This window comes from Ursus arctos, unplaced genomic scaffold, assembly GCF_023065955.2.
Source record: "Ursus arctos isolate Adak ecotype North America unplaced genomic scaffold, UrsArc2.0 scaffold_12, whole genome shotgun sequence".
Classification (NCBI taxonomy): domain Eukaryota; kingdom Metazoa; phylum Chordata; class Mammalia; order Carnivora; family Ursidae; genus Ursus; species Ursus arctos.
Genome location: NW_026622786.1, coordinates 11691538 through 11710747, shown reverse-complemented (window position 1 = coordinate 11710747; position 19210 = coordinate 11691538). Strand labels below are relative to the sequence as shown.

Sequence of the window (19210 nt, the reverse complement as noted above, 5' to 3'; positions counted from 1 at the left end):
TCCAGAATTAATTTTGAGAAGCGTGAAGATATATTGATTCTGGATTCTTTTTTTTTTTTCCCCAAAGTTGTTGCTGTATTCTCTTCTTCTATTAGGAAGTGTCTTCAGATTCTTTGTTTACATAAACATTGAGAATGGACCACCGGCATCATCTTGAGGATGCCTGAGATCACCCCCAGATGCCTGCCAGGGAGGCATCTGAGCACCCTCCCGGGTTCATGGCAAGGAGCTCAAGAACATCCCCAACACCAGTCTGGAGGATACCACAACATTGTTCTAGTGATTATTACTGATTCTTGATACACCTCCCCTAGCTCTTGCAGAATCTTTTTGTCCTTGGTGTTCCGACATTTCACAATAATATGCTTTGAAGTTTGTTTCTTTTCAGCTGTTGTACTGGGACCTTGGAATCTAGAAACTCTTATCATTTAGTTATGGAAAATTCTGGATTATTTTGTTGATTTCTTTCTGTTTTCTTTCTTTTTTTAAATCTCAAAATATTTGGATATTGACTTTCTGAACTAGTCCTTATTTTTTTCTCTATTTTCTTTTTTTGCCTTTTTGGCTCCACTTTCTGGGACAGTTTGTCAATTTTTTTTTTAAAGATCTTATTTATTTGTCAGATAGAGAGAGCAAGCACAAGAAGAGGGAGTGGCAGGCTCCCCAGTGAGCAAGGAGCCTGATTCAGAACTCAATCCCAGGACACTGGGATCATGACCTGAGTCGAAGGCAGATGCTTAACCAACTGAGCCACCCAGGTGTCCCCAAATTTTTAATTCCCAACATTTATATTGAATTTTAACTTCTGCTACCACTAAAATTCCTAAGAGCTGTTTTGTTCTCTGGGTGTTCCTTAATAAAATAGCATCTTGTTTTTTTATCTTCTTACTTCTCTGAGGATGTATTTTTCTTTTAAGTAAACTCTACCCCCTAATGAGGCTCGAACTCACGACCCCCAGATCAAGAGTCACATGCTCTGCCAACTAAGCCAGCCAGGTGCCCCATCTGAGGATATATTTCTTAACAAAAAAGGTTTCCTTCTTGCACCATCTGTTGTTTTCCTCACGGGGTTTCCTGTTTCTGTTCCTTGTCTTTCATGATAAAGACATCTCTCAGGTATCTTTCTGGTAATCCTCGACTGTCCATTCGTATTTAAGAGTGGGGAAGTCCCCGTGTGGCCCACCTTGGATGTCCGCCCCTCACTGACCTGAGTCCAAGGACATGGCGAACCAGGTTATCAAGTGCAAGGCGGCAGTTGCCTGGGAGGCAGGAAAGCCTTTCTCTATAGAGGAGGTAGAAGTGGCACCCCCAAAGGCTCATGAAGTTGGAATTAAGATGATCGCCACTGCAGTTTGCCACGCCTATACCCTGAGTGGGGCTGATCCTGAAGGGGGTTTTCCAGTGATCTTGGGACACGAAGGTGATAGAATCGTGGAAAGTGTTGGCGAAGGATTTACTAAGCTGAAGACAGGTGATGCTGTCATCCCACTTTATATCCCACAGTGTGGAGAATGCAAATTTTGTCTAAACACTAAAACAAACCTTTGCCAGAAGATAAGAGTTACTCAAGGGAGAGGATTAATGCCAGATGGTACCAGCAGATTTACTTGCAAAGGCAAGACAATTCTATATTCCTTGGGAACCAGCACATTTTCTGAATATATAGTCGTGGCTGGTATCTCTGTTGCTAAAATTGATCCGTTAGCACCTTTGGATAAAGTCTGCCTTCCGGGTTGTTGTGGCATTTCAACTGGTTATGGTGCTGCCGTGAACACTGCCAGGGTGGGGCCTGGCTCCACTCGTGCCGTCTTTGGCCTAGGAGGGGTTGGATTGGCGGCTATCATGGGCTGTAAGATGGCTGGTGCAAACCGGATCATTGGTGTGGACATGGATAAAGACGAATTCACAAGCGCCAAGGATTTTGGAGCCTCTGAATGTACTGACCCCAGGACTTCCGTACACCCATCCAGGAAGTGCTCACTGAAATGACTGACGGGAAAGTAGACTATTCCTTTGAGTGTGTTGCTGACATGAAGCTCATGAGAGCAGCGCTGGAGGCCTGCCACCAAGGCTGGGGTGGCAGCGTGGTAGTCGGAGTGGCTGCTTTGGGGGAAGAAATCGCCACTCGCCGTTTCGGCTGGTAACAAGCCGCATGTGGAAAGGCACTGCCTTTGGAGAATGGAAGAGTGTGGAAAGTGTCTCAAAGTTGGTGTCTGATTAGATGTCCAAAAAATTAGAGTTGATGAATTTGTGACTTATAATCTGTCTTTTGACCAAATTAAGGAAGCCTTTGAAGCATGCAGGAAAGAGCATTCAAATTGTTGTAAAGCTTTAAATTCAGCAGAGAAAACACATCCATCCTTGTACCTAAGTCCCGTGGTCCGACTGGCACAGCTAGACAAGCAGAGAGAAGCTCTTCCAGGGTTACAGGCTCTTAGACTATCTCTACTACTGCTTCTAGAATAACCCACTCTAAGCAATAATATTTTGTGTATAAAATTCATAAATCTCTAATCAAGGACAAGGCTAATACAGTCACGAATCTGTTTTCTGAACTCTCTGTCACATGAATAATTGCTCGCTTGTTACGGAATATTCCAACATAATAAAAGTAATTTCTGCAAAAAAAGAAAAAAAGAGCAGGGAAGTAAAACACGGATTAGGAAGCTCTGTGTGCTGGAGAGGGAGGGGTTGTGGAGCCTCATTGCTAAGGGACTTGGCTGGGTCATTTGTTGAAAAACTGTCAATTTCAACAACCTTTAAGTTTTTTTCTCTTGGGCTCCAAAGACTTTCCAATTTCCTATTGGGAGAGGGCAGAGAACAGGCATGGAGGGATGGAGAATAGCCTCGGTGTATATCCATTCACATAGTTCTCCTTTTCAACACAACCGTGGCTCTCGACTGTGTCACAATGTATGTTTCAGTTTCTGAGGGCTGGGGTAACACACTGGGTGGCTTAAAACAACAGACATTTACTGTCTCACAGTTCTGGAGCCTAGAAGTCTGAAGTCGCGGTGTCAACGTGGCCGTGCTCTTTCTGAAGGCTCTAGAATGCATTCCATGCCTCCCTCCCACGTTCTGGTGCTTGCCAGCAATCCTTGTCATTCCTCGGCTTGTAGACTTATCACTGCAATCTCTTATCTTTACGTGGTGTTCTCTTGGTGCCTTCACAATGCCTTCCGTGTGTGTGTGTGTGTGTGTGTGTGTGTGTGTGTGTGTGTATCTTCCTCTCTTCTAAGGACAGCAGCTGGGATGGATTTAGGGCCCATCCTCTAAGTGGGTGCTTACTTTGTTCTGCCCCATCTAATGATTTTAGGACTAAATCATCGGAAAGGGAATGGGAGGGATATTAAAATATGTCGAAGTTTAGAAAAAACAAGTATGCCCACAAATTCTTCAACACTATCCCCAACTGAGGTGGAAGCTAATTCCTCTCCCTTGAATAATGGCTGGACTCACTGACTTGCTTCTAACAAATACAATGCGTCAGAAGTAAGTGTGACATCTGGGGCCAAGTCATAGAAGGTAATGCAGCTTCCGCTGGACTCTCTGACATATGACTTTGGAGTCCTGAGTTGTCCTGTAAGGCGTCTGGCTACCCTGAAGCCTCCATGCCAGAGAAACCAGACATAGAGAGAGGTGCCCCAAAGATTCCTGAAGGTCCCAGCTCTCAGCTGTTTGAATCTTCCCAGCCCATGTATTGGATACAAGTGAACAACCTATCGAGGGGTTGTTCCCACTAGTCCCCGCCACCATCTGATCACAACTGTACGAGAAACCCTAAGTCCTATCTGAGCCCAGTAAATCCCCAGCACTGTGAAAGATAACACAAATGCTTGATATTGTTTTATACCACTAAGTTTGGCGGGTAGTAATACTGGATTGGAGCAGAAGAGCAGAAAGGGAGAAGGGGGTGAAGGGGTAAAGGAAGAAGAGAAAGTACGTATCTTTTATAAAAATTTTAAAAATTAAGGATAATGAGATTAAAAGATATCTTTTAAAGATCTTATTTTTAAGTTATCTCTACACCTAACATGGGGCTCAATTTATAATCCTGAGATCAAGAGTCACATGCTCTACCGACTGAGCCAACCAGACACCCCGGAGATTAAAATATTTGAGAACTTACGAACATGCCAGTGAACTTGATGGTACCTGAAAGACTTCTTTCATATGGGCTAGGAAACTCAGTTTCTCTTGAAGTTGATAGAGAAGGGTAACTATTTCATGCTTATCTCTGCTCAGTATTTTCCCTCGTAGGATGACAACAGAAGAAAACTGCAATCTATGTTGTATACTGTAAGACTGCAATCTATGTTGTATACTGTAAGATAAACATTGTAAAATTCAAGTGTTTTGCTGCATATGTTACATACCTCCAGGAAAAAATACCTGGGTCTTTTATCTTGAGGGCCTTAAGTTAGGATGGTTTCTGTTGTGACACAAAATCCAACTCAAATTGACTTGCAAAATAGGCAGTTTACTGGCTCACAGATCAACCCAGCGGTGGGGCTAGTTAACTTGCTGCAGTTTCTCCAATGTCGTGCAGACTTCTTTTCTCTTAGCTTTGTTGGGGTCATCCTCGAGCTCTACAAAGTTATTTACGAACAAGAGGAATCTCCACTAATGGGACAAAGTTTAGGAGTATGACCAGTCTAAAGAAAGAGAACGCTCAATCTCAATTTAGCGATTTGCCATTGATGCGAGCCACTGCTTTCTAGAGTGAACTCCCTCTGAACCAGGACCACTGAGCTCACCTTGGCCAAGGAAACATGCAAACCCTGCATGCTGGTCACTCACCAGACTGGGATTTACTAGCCAAACAGCAAAAGAGTGAGGGGAATTTAAGGGAGTATCACTGGAGAGAGGAGTGTGGCAAAGGGCAGGGATTACCTTAAGTCTCGTCTCTCAGGCAGGGAACAGAAGATACAAGTTCTTGGGGCTGAGTAGAAGGTGCAGCAAATCGGATTAGGCAATAGTGGAATGAATCCTCCCATGGGGCAATAATATCATTAAAAAAAATTTAAAAGATTTCGGGGACACCTGGCTGGCTCAGTCAGAAGAGCACACAACTCTCGATCTTGCGGTTATGAGTTCAAGCCCCATGCTGGGTGCAGAGATTACTTAAGTAAAGTAAGTAAAATAAAAACTTAAAAAATAAAAGATTGCAATACTTGGTGCTCATGGCAAGTTACGACCTTAAACCAGGAACCCTCTGCTCCCAAGGGTGGTATTCTCTCTCCTCCATTAAAAACTTGGAGTAACATTGTTTTAACACTCCATCTTACTCCCTCCTGCAATAATGGGTTTCATTGTTGTATAGTTTTTATTTCATAATCATAAAGTTAACTGCATTACAGCTAGACTTGGGATAAGGAAAACCTGGAACCCAAAGAGCACAAAGTGAGAGCACAAAGATTACAGGAGACTGCAAATATTTTTCTGAATGGGGCAGTAATCTTTTACACTTGTTAATTCCTGACAAATAGAGGGTTAGAACACAACTCTGGTGCTACACTACTGAACACCTGGATGACTTTCTAGCTATGCAACTTCAACAAGTTACAAGTCTGTGCATGGGAACAACAGTACCTACATTACCAAGGTTTTTGTGGGATCAAATGACTTTTTATTCCTCTAAGTTTAGTTCATCTACCTAGCATGCTTAGAACAGGGGTCAGCACATATTAAGCTTTATGAAACGGTTATGTATGATGGTGATGATAATGGATAACAGAGATGGAGCCATTGTATTTTGGAAGTCTTGCTTGGTAATCCAAAAAATTTGTTTAGAAATACCCCTTTATTTGGAAATACATAAACCAAAAGTTTCCAACTTTCTTGTACATGTTAAAAACTTTCGATAAAGATCTTTTGGATACAAAATATATTCTAGTGGTTCAACATTAATTCTATGATATAATATTATTCTAATTTCATACTTTTGAAAGCCTAGTTTTTTTTAAATGGCAGAAGAAAAAAAAAACCCACCACGCTGAAAGTTTTTATTTTAAAGCTAAAATGTACAAATATAACAGTCCACAGTCTACAATAAACATTTAACCACTGATGATTTCCTTAAGATGCTGTTCTCCCTCACAGTTCAGATGTCTCATCTTCTGTGAAAGTCCAGCTTGCCTTCCTTTCTCCCCACCAAGTTCATCTGTCTTTTTAGAAGTCCTGCCGGATGTTTTCTTTGTTTGCCTCTCCATGCTGTTGTTTCATTTGAAAGATTTCATTTTCTAATTGCACAATAGTCCTTTCAATCTCATAATTCTTACTGACCAGGGATACCCAACTAGAAAAGTAAAAAAAAAAAAAAGAAAAAAAAAAGTAAAATTACTCAATATAAAATTTCTCTTAGAATATTTTACCATATACACGTTTTCAGCCAGGGTCATAATGTGAACCTTCACTTCTAACTTTCCATTTTAAAAAACAGGCACAATCAGGGGAAGGGTGTGAAGGGCACATAGGATTCTAGATGTACTGGGTGCCTGGGTGGCTCAGTCGGTTAAGGATCCGCTTTTGGCTCAGGTCATGACCTCAGAGTCATGAGATTGAGCCCCGCGCCAGGCTCCATGCTGAGTCTGCTTAAGATTCTCTCCCTCTCCCTCTCCCTGCTCGAGCTCTCACTAAAATAAATAAATAAAATCTTAAAAAAAGATTCTAGCTGTATTATAAGTTAATGTGAATCTACCATTATTTCAAATTAAAAAAATTTAAAAAACCAAATTAGAAATAGTTGGAGATTGGATGAGGTGATGGAAGGTTACATTTAATGGGATTAACATAAAAGGAGAAAAAAACAGGGCAGAGGCAATAGTTAAAAATGGTGGAGAAATTTCTAGAACAAGAGAAAATTCCACAGATCTAAGCAGCCTTCCCCTTTCCCCTGAAAAATCAGGACAAATGAAAAGAAATACTCATGTATATTTGGGAGATTATATTAGCTTGAAGAAAAATGTGAAAAGATGAATAGACTGATTCACGTGGAATACATGGAGGTGGAGAAGGTGGAACAAGGAGAAAGATGTGGGGGAGGAAGAAGGGAAATAGCAAAGCAAAAAAGAGAACTGATACAAAGTTCATGATTATAGGGATTCATATAAACTTATCTATGTATATGAAGAACATTTTTTTTCTTTTAAAGATTTGTATTTATTTGAGAGAGTGAGAGAGAGCATGGGGGGAGGGGCAGAGGGAGCAGACTCCCCTCTGAGCAGGGAGCCCGACGCGGGACTCAATCCCAGGACCCTGAGATCATGACCTGAGCGGAAGGCAGACGCGTGACCGACAGCCACCCAGGCGCCCCTGAAGAACATTTTAAAAGTAAAATATATAAACAAAGGAAAAAAACTTGAGATGCAAATGATCAAAGTATGAAATCTCCCTCCCTCACGAGTTAAAAAATAGATAATTTTTTTCCTTTTAAACGGAGAGTGTAAGTAGAATCCTATTCAGAGCAGAAATACTGAACTGAACACAGGTTCTGAGACCAGAATTCAGTGACAGTGGTTCCGTCATTCTCACTGCCTTCCAGGCCCACACATCAGAGACAGGCAGAGGCAGTGAAGAGCAGGATTCAGAAAACAGCATTTCTGTGACACTTGTGGCATCCCTTTTGAATACTGTTGAATCATACTGTTAAATCCTGATCTTAAAATGTGCTAAGTGATTTAAAAGATGATGGAAGTGAAGATACTCACGTTGACTCCATTTCCCTTAATTTAGATCCAGCTGTGAGCTGCATGTTCTTCCGCTGCCAGTTCAAATCTTGAATATGTTTCCTGTAAAAAATTATTTATACAACCCACCTACATTTTAACATAACACTGAAATCAACAGCAAAATCTACAATCAACGTAATATATCTTTAATCCCTTGAGAAGAACAGATGTATACAGTAATAGACTAATTCCAGGAATTAACTTTCTTCTATTTTTCAATGACAAATTTCATAAAGCAAGCTCACCATGAAAAATTAAACACATACACATATATGCACACACAGAGATTAAAAAGCAGAAGTCCCTCCTCCCGTGTGCTTCCCCTTCTAATTACTGTTCAGTTTTTGGTGGGTGTTTTCCCAAACTCCTTCCTATATGTGTATGTGCAAGTAGAGATTAATTTTTTTTTTTAAAGATTTTATTTATTTATTTGACAGAGATAGAGACAGCCAGCGAGAGAGGGAACACAAGCAGGGGGAGTGGGAGAGGAAGAAGCAGGCTTCCAGCGGAGGAGCCTGATGTGGGGCTCGATCCCACAACGCCGGGATCACGCCCTGAGCCGAAGGCAGACACTTAACCGCTGTGCCACCCAGGCACCCCGAGATTAATTTTTTTAAGTAATCTCTATGCCCAATGTGGGGCTCAAGCTCACCCCAAGATCAAGAGTTGCATGCTCTACTGACTGAGTCAGCCAGGTACCCCGAGATGAATTTTTTTCACATAAATCAGATTATACATGTTGTTCTGCAACATTTTCTCCTAAAAGTGCCTTTTCAATGTCTGCAGATCTGCAAACTGCAAACGACCTGGTAGAGATGCTGCCAGACACGAAGTCTATTTGTCCTCCTCTCCAGCAGGGCAAACCCAGCACTGGATGCTGGAGAGAGTGGATCATCAAGTATTACTCTCATATGACGACAGCCCATTGGTTCCTCTCTCTTCTCGTTCTGTTTATGAGGATTCACCTAAACTTTACTATAAAATAAGAGGAAAATAGGGGCGCCTGGCTGGCTCAGTCAGAAGAACCTGTGACTCTTGATCTTGGGGTTGTGAATTCAAGCCCCACACTGGATGTAGAGATTACTTAAAAATAAAATAAAATAATAAAATAAAATAAGAGGAAAAAACAACTTACCTTAACTTCTGGAGCTCTTTCTGTGCATGTTCAATCATATGAACTAGATTTCTAAGGAAGGAAAAGAGGAAAATCAGATTAATATTCATTAAAATTTAATAATACCAACTAAAAGTGAGCTATCTAGTTGATACAAGTTCCAGTTCTTCTGCTATTGGGCTCTGTGCCAAATACCACGTGAGACACTCTATGCATATTAGCTACTTTAATTCTCCTAAGAATTCTTTGAGGTAGGAATGATTACCCCTCTTTTACATACGAGGACATTAAAAGCTTAGCAAAATTAAGTGACTTGGTCAAGATAACACAGGTGAATGTCAGATTCAATTCCATTTCAGGTCTTTTAACCTCTCAAGACCAACCAGTTTACTGACACTCTGACTTCCTGTACCTAGGTCTCTTCTTAAACTGTCATACTTTTCATGGAGAACATGGAAAATAACTGATATGAGTGCATTTATTCAAATCCCTTATTATCTCCATATTTCTGTACCTACATTTATCCTGCCATTCTCCCCTCCTGTCTACTGCTAACAGAGAGAGAAGAGAAAACTGGAAGGCTGGAGACTGTGATTCCAGTGCAAGCTGGCCCTCACTGGCACAGGGGAAAAGTTGAGCAGAACAGGAGTGCCATGTTATTACTGTTATTAGAGAAGTGATTCAAGGGTAGAGGCCACCCTTCCCCGCCCTTAAATAACAGCTTTACTGAGATGTGATTCTCACAACCATATCAATTTCCTCTTAAGGCAGTAGAGAATCACCTTTAGGGTCCATTTCAACCACATCGGCCTTACTATTCTAGACCCACTATCGTTTCCTGGCTTTCATGATTCAGTATTTTGCTTTTCTCCTAAGTTATTCTTCTATCTCTATTGACTGATTTTTTTCTCACTAACTGCAATTCTCTGAAGATTCAGTCTTCAAACAGCTGTGTCTCTCCAGGCTTATCTAAAGCTCATCCCCCTTTCCTTGATTTCTAAGATCACTCCACGCTCCTGAGGACCAGTAAGCTTGGTACTCTAGTTCTGACCTCTGACCTTTAATAGGAAGTTTCCCTTTGAATGACCTCTTCCTGAAAGCCCAGTTTATTCTTGTCTTCTCCTTTCTTTCGTCCTCCATGAGTACAAGCATACCTCAGAGATACTGTGGGTTTGGTTTCGGACCATGTAATAGAGCAAGTATAGCAATAAAGCAAATCAAATGAATTTGTTCTCCAGTACATATACAAGTTGTTTATACTATACCGTAGTCTTTTAAGTGTGTAACAGCATTATGTGTTAAAAAAAAAAGTACTTGCCTTAATTAAAAAATACTTTATAATTAAAAACTGCTGACCACTGTTCTGAGTTTTCAGTGAGTCATAATCACTGATCACAGATCACTGTAACAAATATAATGGAAAAGTTTGAAATACTGAATTACTAAGATGTGACAGAGATAGGAAGTGACCAAATGCCACTGGAAAATGGTGCCAACAGACTTGCTGAGGCAAGGCTGCCACAAACTTTCAATCTGTAAAAAATGTAATACAGCAAAGTGTAATAAAATGAGGTATGCCCATATACAGGTCCCTCCTCAAGCACTGTGAACATATTTTTATTAAAACTTACAGCACTGCATCATGGGAGTCAGAAGACTTGGGTTCTAGTCCCAGCTCTGCCCTAAAAAGCTGTGTGTCCTTGAATGACTCACTTGACATAAACGAGGCTAAGCCTGTTTATCCTTAAAAACAAGGGCTGACCTCGAAGGTTTCCCTTTAATTGCAAGTACATAATTCTCTGAATTATGAAAAAAATTTTTTAAGCTATCATGAACCAAGACCTACTTAGAGCTAAAAGCTCTCTCCCCAGCATGTTTGATGCCCTCAAATCTTTTCACAAGGAAAGAAAACTTACTTTAATAAGATGGGAAGACAAAGAAGTGGCTGAGAGTAGAGCCTTACATAAACTGAATTTGGGTAGACTAGGTAAAGGCATTCTAGGAGGCGGCGAGGCATGAGTAAAGGCCCAGGGTCAGAGTTATGATCATCGCAAGAGAGAGGATTCCTCTGGCTAGAGTGAAAGTCTACCACTGAGATACACAGCCTTTTGCCTTGAATACCATGTTAAATAGTTTGGACTTTACCTTGCAACAAATGGGAAATTATTAAAGATTTCTAGGCAAGTTGAAAGCAATGTTTTCTTCAATGTATTATTTTTTCCCCCTGCCATCTATGCTCTCTTCCCTTCTTGGGAGTGTTCTCTCTCTCTTCTAAATGTCCAAAGTCCACCTTTTTTTTTTTTTTTTTGGAAGATTTATTTAATTTTACAGAAAGAGAGCATGGGGGGAGAGGGGCAGAAGGAGAGGGAAAGAAAGAATCTCAAGCAGACTCCCTGCTGAGCAAAGAGCCCGAGATGGGACTCAATTTCAGTACCCTGAGATCACGACCTGAGCCAAAATCAAAGTCAGGTGCCTAACAACTGAGCCACCAAGGTGCCCCCAAATCTCACCATTTTTTAAATTCTTTTTTTTTGGTGACCTTAATTCTTAACATCCCTTCTGTGGATGTCTGTAGTTTATGGAGCACAGCACACAATATAGCACGTGCCCCCGTAGTGCTAAAAATAGACTACTGGTTATCTGGTGTAGAGATATCTTGTCTCCTCAACTGAATAGAGCTTCCTGAGGACAAAGATCAGATTTTTCCACTTTGTAAAATATGGACCTTTTTTTTTTAACAGACTTTTTTTTGATTAATCTGTTTCTTAATCCTCCCAACCCCATTTTTCCTTTATCTCCCTTGCAACATATTCACAAAAGTAATGGAAATGTTTATGCTGTAGTTTCTCAAATTCTGGATTTTGCCCCTGGATCCCTACATGGCCAAAGAAATTTAAAATATATTTCTGAAAAATTGAGAAAAGATATTTATCACTTTGTGATTTTGCTTTATTATTCCAGGAAACATACTCTAGCAAATAGTTTGATGCAGTGTCATGAGGTTCAATGGCTTTTTCTCCTTTAACTGTTAAACTCCTTAAACTATTAAACTGTTGATACAGACTCAGGGGATTTTAGGGCTCAAAGGCATCACAGACATCATCTAACCACCAAATTTTACAACAAAGAAAACCGAGCCCTAGATAGATAACAGAACCTAAAGCTAGTTACATGGAACAGAAAGAGGAGCTCAGTGGCTTGTGTGGGCACCTTGCTTCCCATGTTAATTCCCTACGTACAGTCGATTCTCATGATTTGCAGATTCTGTACTTGTGATCTTACCTACTCACTCAAATGTATTTGTGACCCAAAATCAACACTTGCGGCATTCTGAGATCACTCACAGCATGCGCAGAGCAGTGCAAACTCTAAGCTGTTGGATGCGTAGATTCTCAGCTGGAGCGGAACAAGGGGCACTCTGACTTATTGCTTCAGGTCTCATACAGAGATGACCAAAGGATGCAATTTAATTTCCAACTCTGCCAAATTACTTAACACTTCTGAACTTTGTTTTTCCATTTACAAAATGAAGATAATAGAATCTGCCAGGAAGAGCTGTCTTTAGGATTTAAAGTTATAGTCTATATAAGATGTGTATATACACATACATTATTTCCACCAAGAAAAATGGTACAATATTTGCTAATTCAGTATTCAAGGGCACTTTACAGAACATAACATGCAACTAATAAGAATCGACTGTATGAGCAATCCCCCACATTAAGGATTACATTCCACCATGTTGTGATTTGTCAATCAGACCTCAGAACTCACTTAATTACAATATTATACAACAAATGTATTTAGGTTTAGGTCCCCTCTGTACCCTTGGAGGTGGGTCCCAAAGCAATGGCTTTTCATATAGGTTTAGTAGTTCTAGGACATGATCCCAAATGAAAGCCCACTATACTATTTTTATCTCAATTCCCACATTTTTTTTTAAAGATTTATTTATTTGAGAGAGAGAGTGCGTGTGTGACTGAGCAAGTAGGCACAAGGGTAGAGGAAGAGAATCTTCAAGCAGACTCCATGCTGAGCATGGAGACTGACATGGGGGTTGATCCCATGACCCTGAGCTGAAATCAAGAGTCAAGACGCTTAACTGACTGAGCCACCCAGGCACCCATTCCCATATTTAAAAAAAAAAAAAACCAAAGCTGTGGGTGGGATGGGTTTAAGAAGAACAAAAAGCTTCTTACTCATTATATACTTTCCAGGCATTGCATCCATGCTGTGACATTAGTTCCAGATTCTCAATTCGAACCGCCTGATGCTCTAACTGGGCCATAGAATTGTTTACACATTCTTGCCACGCAGTAATGTCATTTTTCTGACCCGAGGAAGGGGCTGGAAGTTCGTATCTGAAATTAAACAAAAATAAAATGAAACTACATATTCCCCTAAATCTTTCCTTCCTTCCAACAGAATGCCTCACAGGGTTATGCACAATGTAAAATCCATGGAAGACTGAAGATCAGATCAGACTGCACAATAATAACCTATGTATCCTAGGAAACAATTCATTTACGAATAAGATTCAATACCATTATATACAGTAACAAAAAATTATTTCAATGTGAACTGATTCAATAAACTATAGCATATTCATATAAAGGACTGTTAAATTAGCTACTGAATGATGCTACTGACTACTTAAAACACTAACATGTTTGTGATATATTAGGAGAAAATAGTAGGATACAAAAAAACCTATGCTATCATTTTTGCAAAACACACTTACATTCACCCAACATCCCATCCACACACCCACGCCATTCTAGAGAAAAAAATGGTAAGGGATAAAATAATTCTTTGCATTTGGACCTCACTCTATTCTCTCTCTTCACACTACACAGTCCTTCAACACTGCTGATATAGCCAGTAAGTATACTCTTCATAAATCTCAGCTGATTATCTATGAGTTACTACAAACTAAGTTTTAATTTCCATTTTAATATTTTGACTAGATACTGTAAAAACTCCACATTATTCCTATGAACAACTGAGGGGTATGCAACTGGGATCAAGAAGTGATAAACCAGGGGCACCTGGGTGGCTTGGTTGGTTAAGCATCCAACTCTTGATTTTGGCTCAGGTTATGATCTCAGGGTTGTGAGATCAATTCCCTGATTCCCCGTGTCAGGCTCCACACCGGGCGTGGAGCTTGCTGAAGATTCTCTCTCTCTCTCTCTTAAAAAAAAAAAAAAAAAAAAGTGACAAACCACTTTGTTTAAAAAAAAAAAAAAAAAAAAGCTTTACACATACACCATAAACATGGCAGTTTTCAAACTTCTGATTATAGCCCACGGTAAGAAATATCTGTGATCCAGTACACAAATACACATAGCTCAAAAAAAGTTCCATACAACAGGGACGCCTGGGTGGCTCAGTCAGTTAACAGTCTGCCTTCGACTCAGGTCATGATCCCAGGGTCCTGGGATCCAGTCCCACAATAGGCTCCTTCCTCGGCAGGGAGTCTGCTTCTCCCTGTGCCTGCTGCTCCCCCTGCTTGAGTGCGCGCTCTCTCTGACAAATAAATAAGATCTTAAAAAAAGAAGTTTCACAAAACAATAGTCACCTTTACATGCAGTATATTCCAATATTTTCTATTCTATTTCCTTAAAAAAGTGCTGTGAGAACTAAGTTTCCTCCATGATCCACTGCTTAGTGGGTCATTACTTCTGCTGTGAGACATACCGCCATAAAGGAGTTACTGTCATGAATATCTACAGAGCAGAAGCACCTGGAAATGAAGAACTGAGGAATCCTGGAACTTCTTCTCCTGCCTTTATCACTCAGGCTAGACAGGAAATGGAGCACAAGAAAGATGGTCCTCTGGGTCTACAGACTCAAATCCCTCTTCTATTACATCTGCTGAGAGGACAGACCTACTGTGAATGTGGTCCTGTCTCAAAGGACTCTGCTCTGACGGACTACTTAGTGATTCTCATAATTCCATAGTTATCTTGAAGTTGAAAGGGAACTCAGATTTGTTAAGGAATCGAATTCTCCATTTTAGAGAAAGTAACAAGGATGTTTGGGTTTTTTTCCTTGAGAGAGAAGTAGTTTTGTAGTAAAGAGGCACAGAAGGGAAGACAGTGGAACCAAAGCCAAACTATCTGGGTACTCTGTGTTTACTAATGTTCTGTGTCAGAGTGAATCAGGGATCACTGTAAACCATAACATGGTTTCAGCTAGACAGGTGATCAGTGAAGAACAAGATGTCTAATCAGGAACATTTCCTTGAAGATGCTTTTTCTTCTTTTTTTGAGATTTATTTATTTATTTGAGAGAGGGACCGAGTGAGCACGAGCAGGGCTCGATCTCATCATCCCAAGATCACGATCCAAGTCAAAACCAAGAGTCAGATGCTCAACCGACTATGGCACCCAGGCGCCCCTCCTTGAAAATTCTTAAAAACATGAACTTCATTACAATTACCATTCCTGTTGTTGGATTTTACAATATTTTGCATTTTTGTTTTTGTTTTTAAAGAGAGGGCACATACTTGTGTCAGTGGGGGAGGGGGCAGGGAGGGCAGAGGGAGAGGGAAAGGGAGACTCTTAGGCAAGCTTCACACTCAGCGTGGAGTCTCAAGCAGGGAACTAATCTCACAACTCTGAGATCATGACCTGAGCCAAAATCAAGAGTGGGATGCTTAACCAACTGAGCCACCCAGGCACTCCTATTCTGTCTTTTCAAATAATAGTACAAAGAATATATCTGGACATTAACAAAGATTATAGGAACCACTATTATATGAAGAAACATAAACATAAAAATCAGACAAGAATTTTTTCTTTTCCACATTTTAAAAGCTGTAGCAGTTTTACTAGTGACTTAAAATTAAACAATGATTTGGGTCCAGCTAAAACCAGAAATACAACTTACCGTTTCATACTGAGTAATTCTATTGGTTGTCGAGCAGCCAGTCTTTCAAATTCATTTCTCATTATGTCGGTCTAATTGGGGGAAAGAATGATTTCCAAAATCATATGGACAAATTGCAATTAATAATTGCACTTTGCAATTGCACCAAATAATGAATCTAACCTACTTAAATATTTCTTTAGCTACCCATTAAAATGGATCATTTCCAAAAAATTTAAAAAGATAAAATAAAATGGATCATTTTCCCTTCCCACCAAGTCTTCTCTGGGTTAAATGCTCTCAAGGATCAGAACACACACACCTCATATATAAAAAGACCCACAGAGAAAAGCATTATTCCTAGATAGTGGCTTTCAGTCCCAGCAGCACATAAAAATCAACTGGAAGCTTTGAAAACAATTTCATTCCCAGCCACATCTTACCCCTCTCTCCCATTCCCATTTAATTGTTCTGAGGTGGAGACTGGACATGATTATAACTTGTTTTTAACTCAGCAGTTGACTGTATAGTGAAGCCAGCGTTGAGGACCATGGATCTAAGTATTCACCGGGGGTGGGGGAAGGGAGGAGAGGACTTGGACATAAAATAATCTGCTTTAGGGCTTTTCACACCTCACTCTTTGCAAAGAATGAGAAATGGGGAAGGGGCGAAAGAAACTGGTTCTGCTATCTGCTCTAACAATTGCATGATTTATTATTTTTTTTAAAGATTTTATTTATCCATTTGAGAGAGAGGAAGAGCACACAAGCAAGGGGAGCAGCAGGCAGAGGGAGAGGGAGCAACAGGCTCCCCACTGAGCAGGAAGCCCAATGCAGGGCTTGATCCCAGGACCCTGGGACCATGACCTGAGCCAAAGGCAGAGGCTCAATGGACTGAGTCACCCAGGTGCCCCACAATTGTACGATTTAAAAAAATACATGGTAAAAAAGTGAAAAAAAAAAAAAAAAGTAAAAAAATACATGATAAAGCTCTACTTCTTTAGGTTCAAGTTTTGGTCAATATCCTATTCCATTTCTGTTCTGCACATTTCCTGGCCTGAGTATAAAGAACTGCTTAAGTATTCATTTACAGTAGTATTTCAGTTAACCTGTGTAATTTCAATCTTCTGATGGTTTCAACTATATTAACAATTAGACTAAAAAGTTAAGACCGTCCCCCAATTCCTGGCTAGAATAGTTAAATGAATTAATGGAAAAGAAGTTTCAAAAGCAATTTGAGGAGTGGTTAAGGTCTTGGGCAAATTAGCTTCTCTAAGCTGCAGTTTTCCCATTTAAAAAATTAGGATAATAAACATATAGTTATATAGTTCACAGGGCTGTTTTCCAGACTGAGATGGTGAGCCCAGGACACTACCAATTCCTATTTTGAAAAAGGGTTAAATGATCAATTATAAAGATAGGAGGCATATGTTGTATTTAAGAGAGCTAAAAGGAAAACTGGTTCAAATATTTAAAAGTTTGTGACTGAGTGCAGTTATCTGAAATTTTCGGGAGCCAATCTGGTCAGGAAACATTACTGTACTTACTTCTTAATGTGGTACCATTTATATCTGAGTAACATTTAGCAAACGTATGGGAAAACGACATATCCTAGGAACATCTTCCTCCTATTTAAAACTTAACCGACATTTCTTTTCATGTTACTTCAATATAAATACTGCGTTTTAGTAACAGAATTCTTTCATTAAATACTTGTAATGGGAAAAAAACCCAAATACTAAAATGCCTATTAATTTAGAGATGATATTTTACATTTCATTTAGCTGATTACACCCTAAGTAGTATCTTGGGTGCACTTCTAGGCTAAATATTTAACTAGCATTTTACTTATAAATGGTTTGTCACTTCAGTCATCCACATACCTTCGGTAAATATCTAGGCTGTGATACAAATGCCGCCCTCCAGCGGTTCTCAGGAGCCTAGGCTCATATATATTAAAAATTCCTCACCACTTATTTTAGAGTAGACCTTAGAGAGTAGAGGATGCCTTTGAGAATTTACGCAAGCAGCCGATCGCTGAAAAACGTTTACCTAATTTTTGCACTGATAGGTAGTTCGCGAAGCCCCAGAATGTCCTTCAGTGGGTCTCAGAAAAAGAACGCCGGAGAAGGCTTACCTAGCTGTTTTCAATGGACCGGTAACACCTACACAATACAGTAACAAGTAGCTAAGCAAGCAATAGTTAAAGCCAGAATTTAGAATACATTTTTTACGTGGCTAAGACTCTCAATCCAAAATAAAGATTCACAGGATCCTGGCTCATACGGTGGCCTCAAGACATCACACTTACTTCAAATGCTGAATAATCCGGGGCTGTCAGGTAACTCAGGTAGTTCTTGGTAGGTCGGTATCGGCGAGTTTCCTCCTCCACCAGCGCCGCAGCCTAGGAACGAGAACAGGGGTCAGGGTAGCAACTTGTAAGGTGCTTCTTCCAGCACTAAGAGCCCGAGAGCGCTGAGTCAGCTACCCGGCCCGAACTCACCGCTTCCCGCACACCGGGCGCTTCGTAACCTTGGTCAAAATACGGCAGCGCATCTACCACAACCTCTCCAGCAACTAAGCCTGTGCCCGCCATTCTCAGGCTTCCCTAAATTTTGAGTCTGCGCAGACTCAGGCCCATTTCATTACGCCTGCGTTCGCACTGATGTAATTATACGCCGCTTGCGCATTGGCTCTGGCGCATGCTCAGTTGTCAATTCTGAAGGCGCCCTCGCCGAGCTACTAGGAAGTGCCCGGCCATTTTGTTTTGGTCGGACGTGACGTCACGTCGCGTGTTCCCCGAATCAGGGAAACGTCTCCCATTTCCTATCCCTCAATGTGCTCCGCTTTTTTGCCTCCGCCCGGGAGCAATTCGGAGGGGAATTGGGACTTTTAGTTCCCAGGAGGAAGCTGGTATCTAGAAGGGTAATGCTTTAAAACTCTTGGAGAAAACTGGCAGCAGGATTTGACAGGGAGAGAGATTCTGGTTTCCCACTCACCTAACCTTTCACCTACAACCCTTAACTTTACTCTTTATGGCGGTTTTTCTCTCCCCTTGCGCTACTTGCTGTACCCCCCACTATTCTTAGTTCTGAGAACACTTGCATTGGATAAATGCAGTTATTTCAGATTCTGGAAGTCGGCGCAAGTCGCCAGTTAAAATTGCGAAGCTTTAGGGTCTCCGTAACAAAAGGAACCCGATCTTTTCCTCCATGGTGAAATTAAAAACTGCCCACCAACTCCAGCTTCAACAAAATCCTGTCATTTTGCCTTCGGGGCGTAAATAAAGCCCACTCATTTGCCTTTAGGACTCCCGGAAATAGATCAGTGTTCCTCGCTGCCTCCCAACCACTCCTGCTGCTGCCGGGGCGCCGGCTCTGGTCTGTGTCCCCAGCTCCCTTTCACTAAGCGGGCCAAGGCCAAATAAGGTAGTCGGACTACATACCCTGCCGGTGTATGCGACCTAGACCCAGGCTTTGTCTGCCAACAGCCTGGAA

The 19210-nt window shown here is 40.8% G+C and overlaps 1 protein-coding gene and 1 pseudogene across 1 annotated transcript; one reads left to right on the top strand and one right to left on the bottom strand.

Moving 5' to 3' along the window:
• The first annotated feature begins 1212 nt into the window (after positions 1–1212).
• LOC113244443 (alcohol dehydrogenase class-3-like) lies at positions 1213–2335 on the top strand (annotated as a pseudogene).
• Positions 2336–5784: 3449 nt separating this feature from the next.
• On the bottom strand, positions 5785–18456 carry BCAS2 (BCAS2 pre-mRNA processing factor). Its single transcript, XM_026483692.4, has 7 exons — positions 18217–18456; positions 18025–18117; positions 15736–15806; positions 13044–13205; positions 8866–8916; positions 7710–7790; positions 5785–6298 (listed from the first exon to the last, which is right to left on the bottom strand). Exons 1-7 carry the CDS (start codon positions 18307–18309, stop codon positions 6172–6174), a joined length of 678 nt encoding a protein of 225 aa, XP_026339477.1. The 5' UTR covers positions 18310–18456; the 3' UTR covers positions 5785–6171.
• Between the last annotated feature and the right edge of the window lie 754 nt (positions 18457–19210).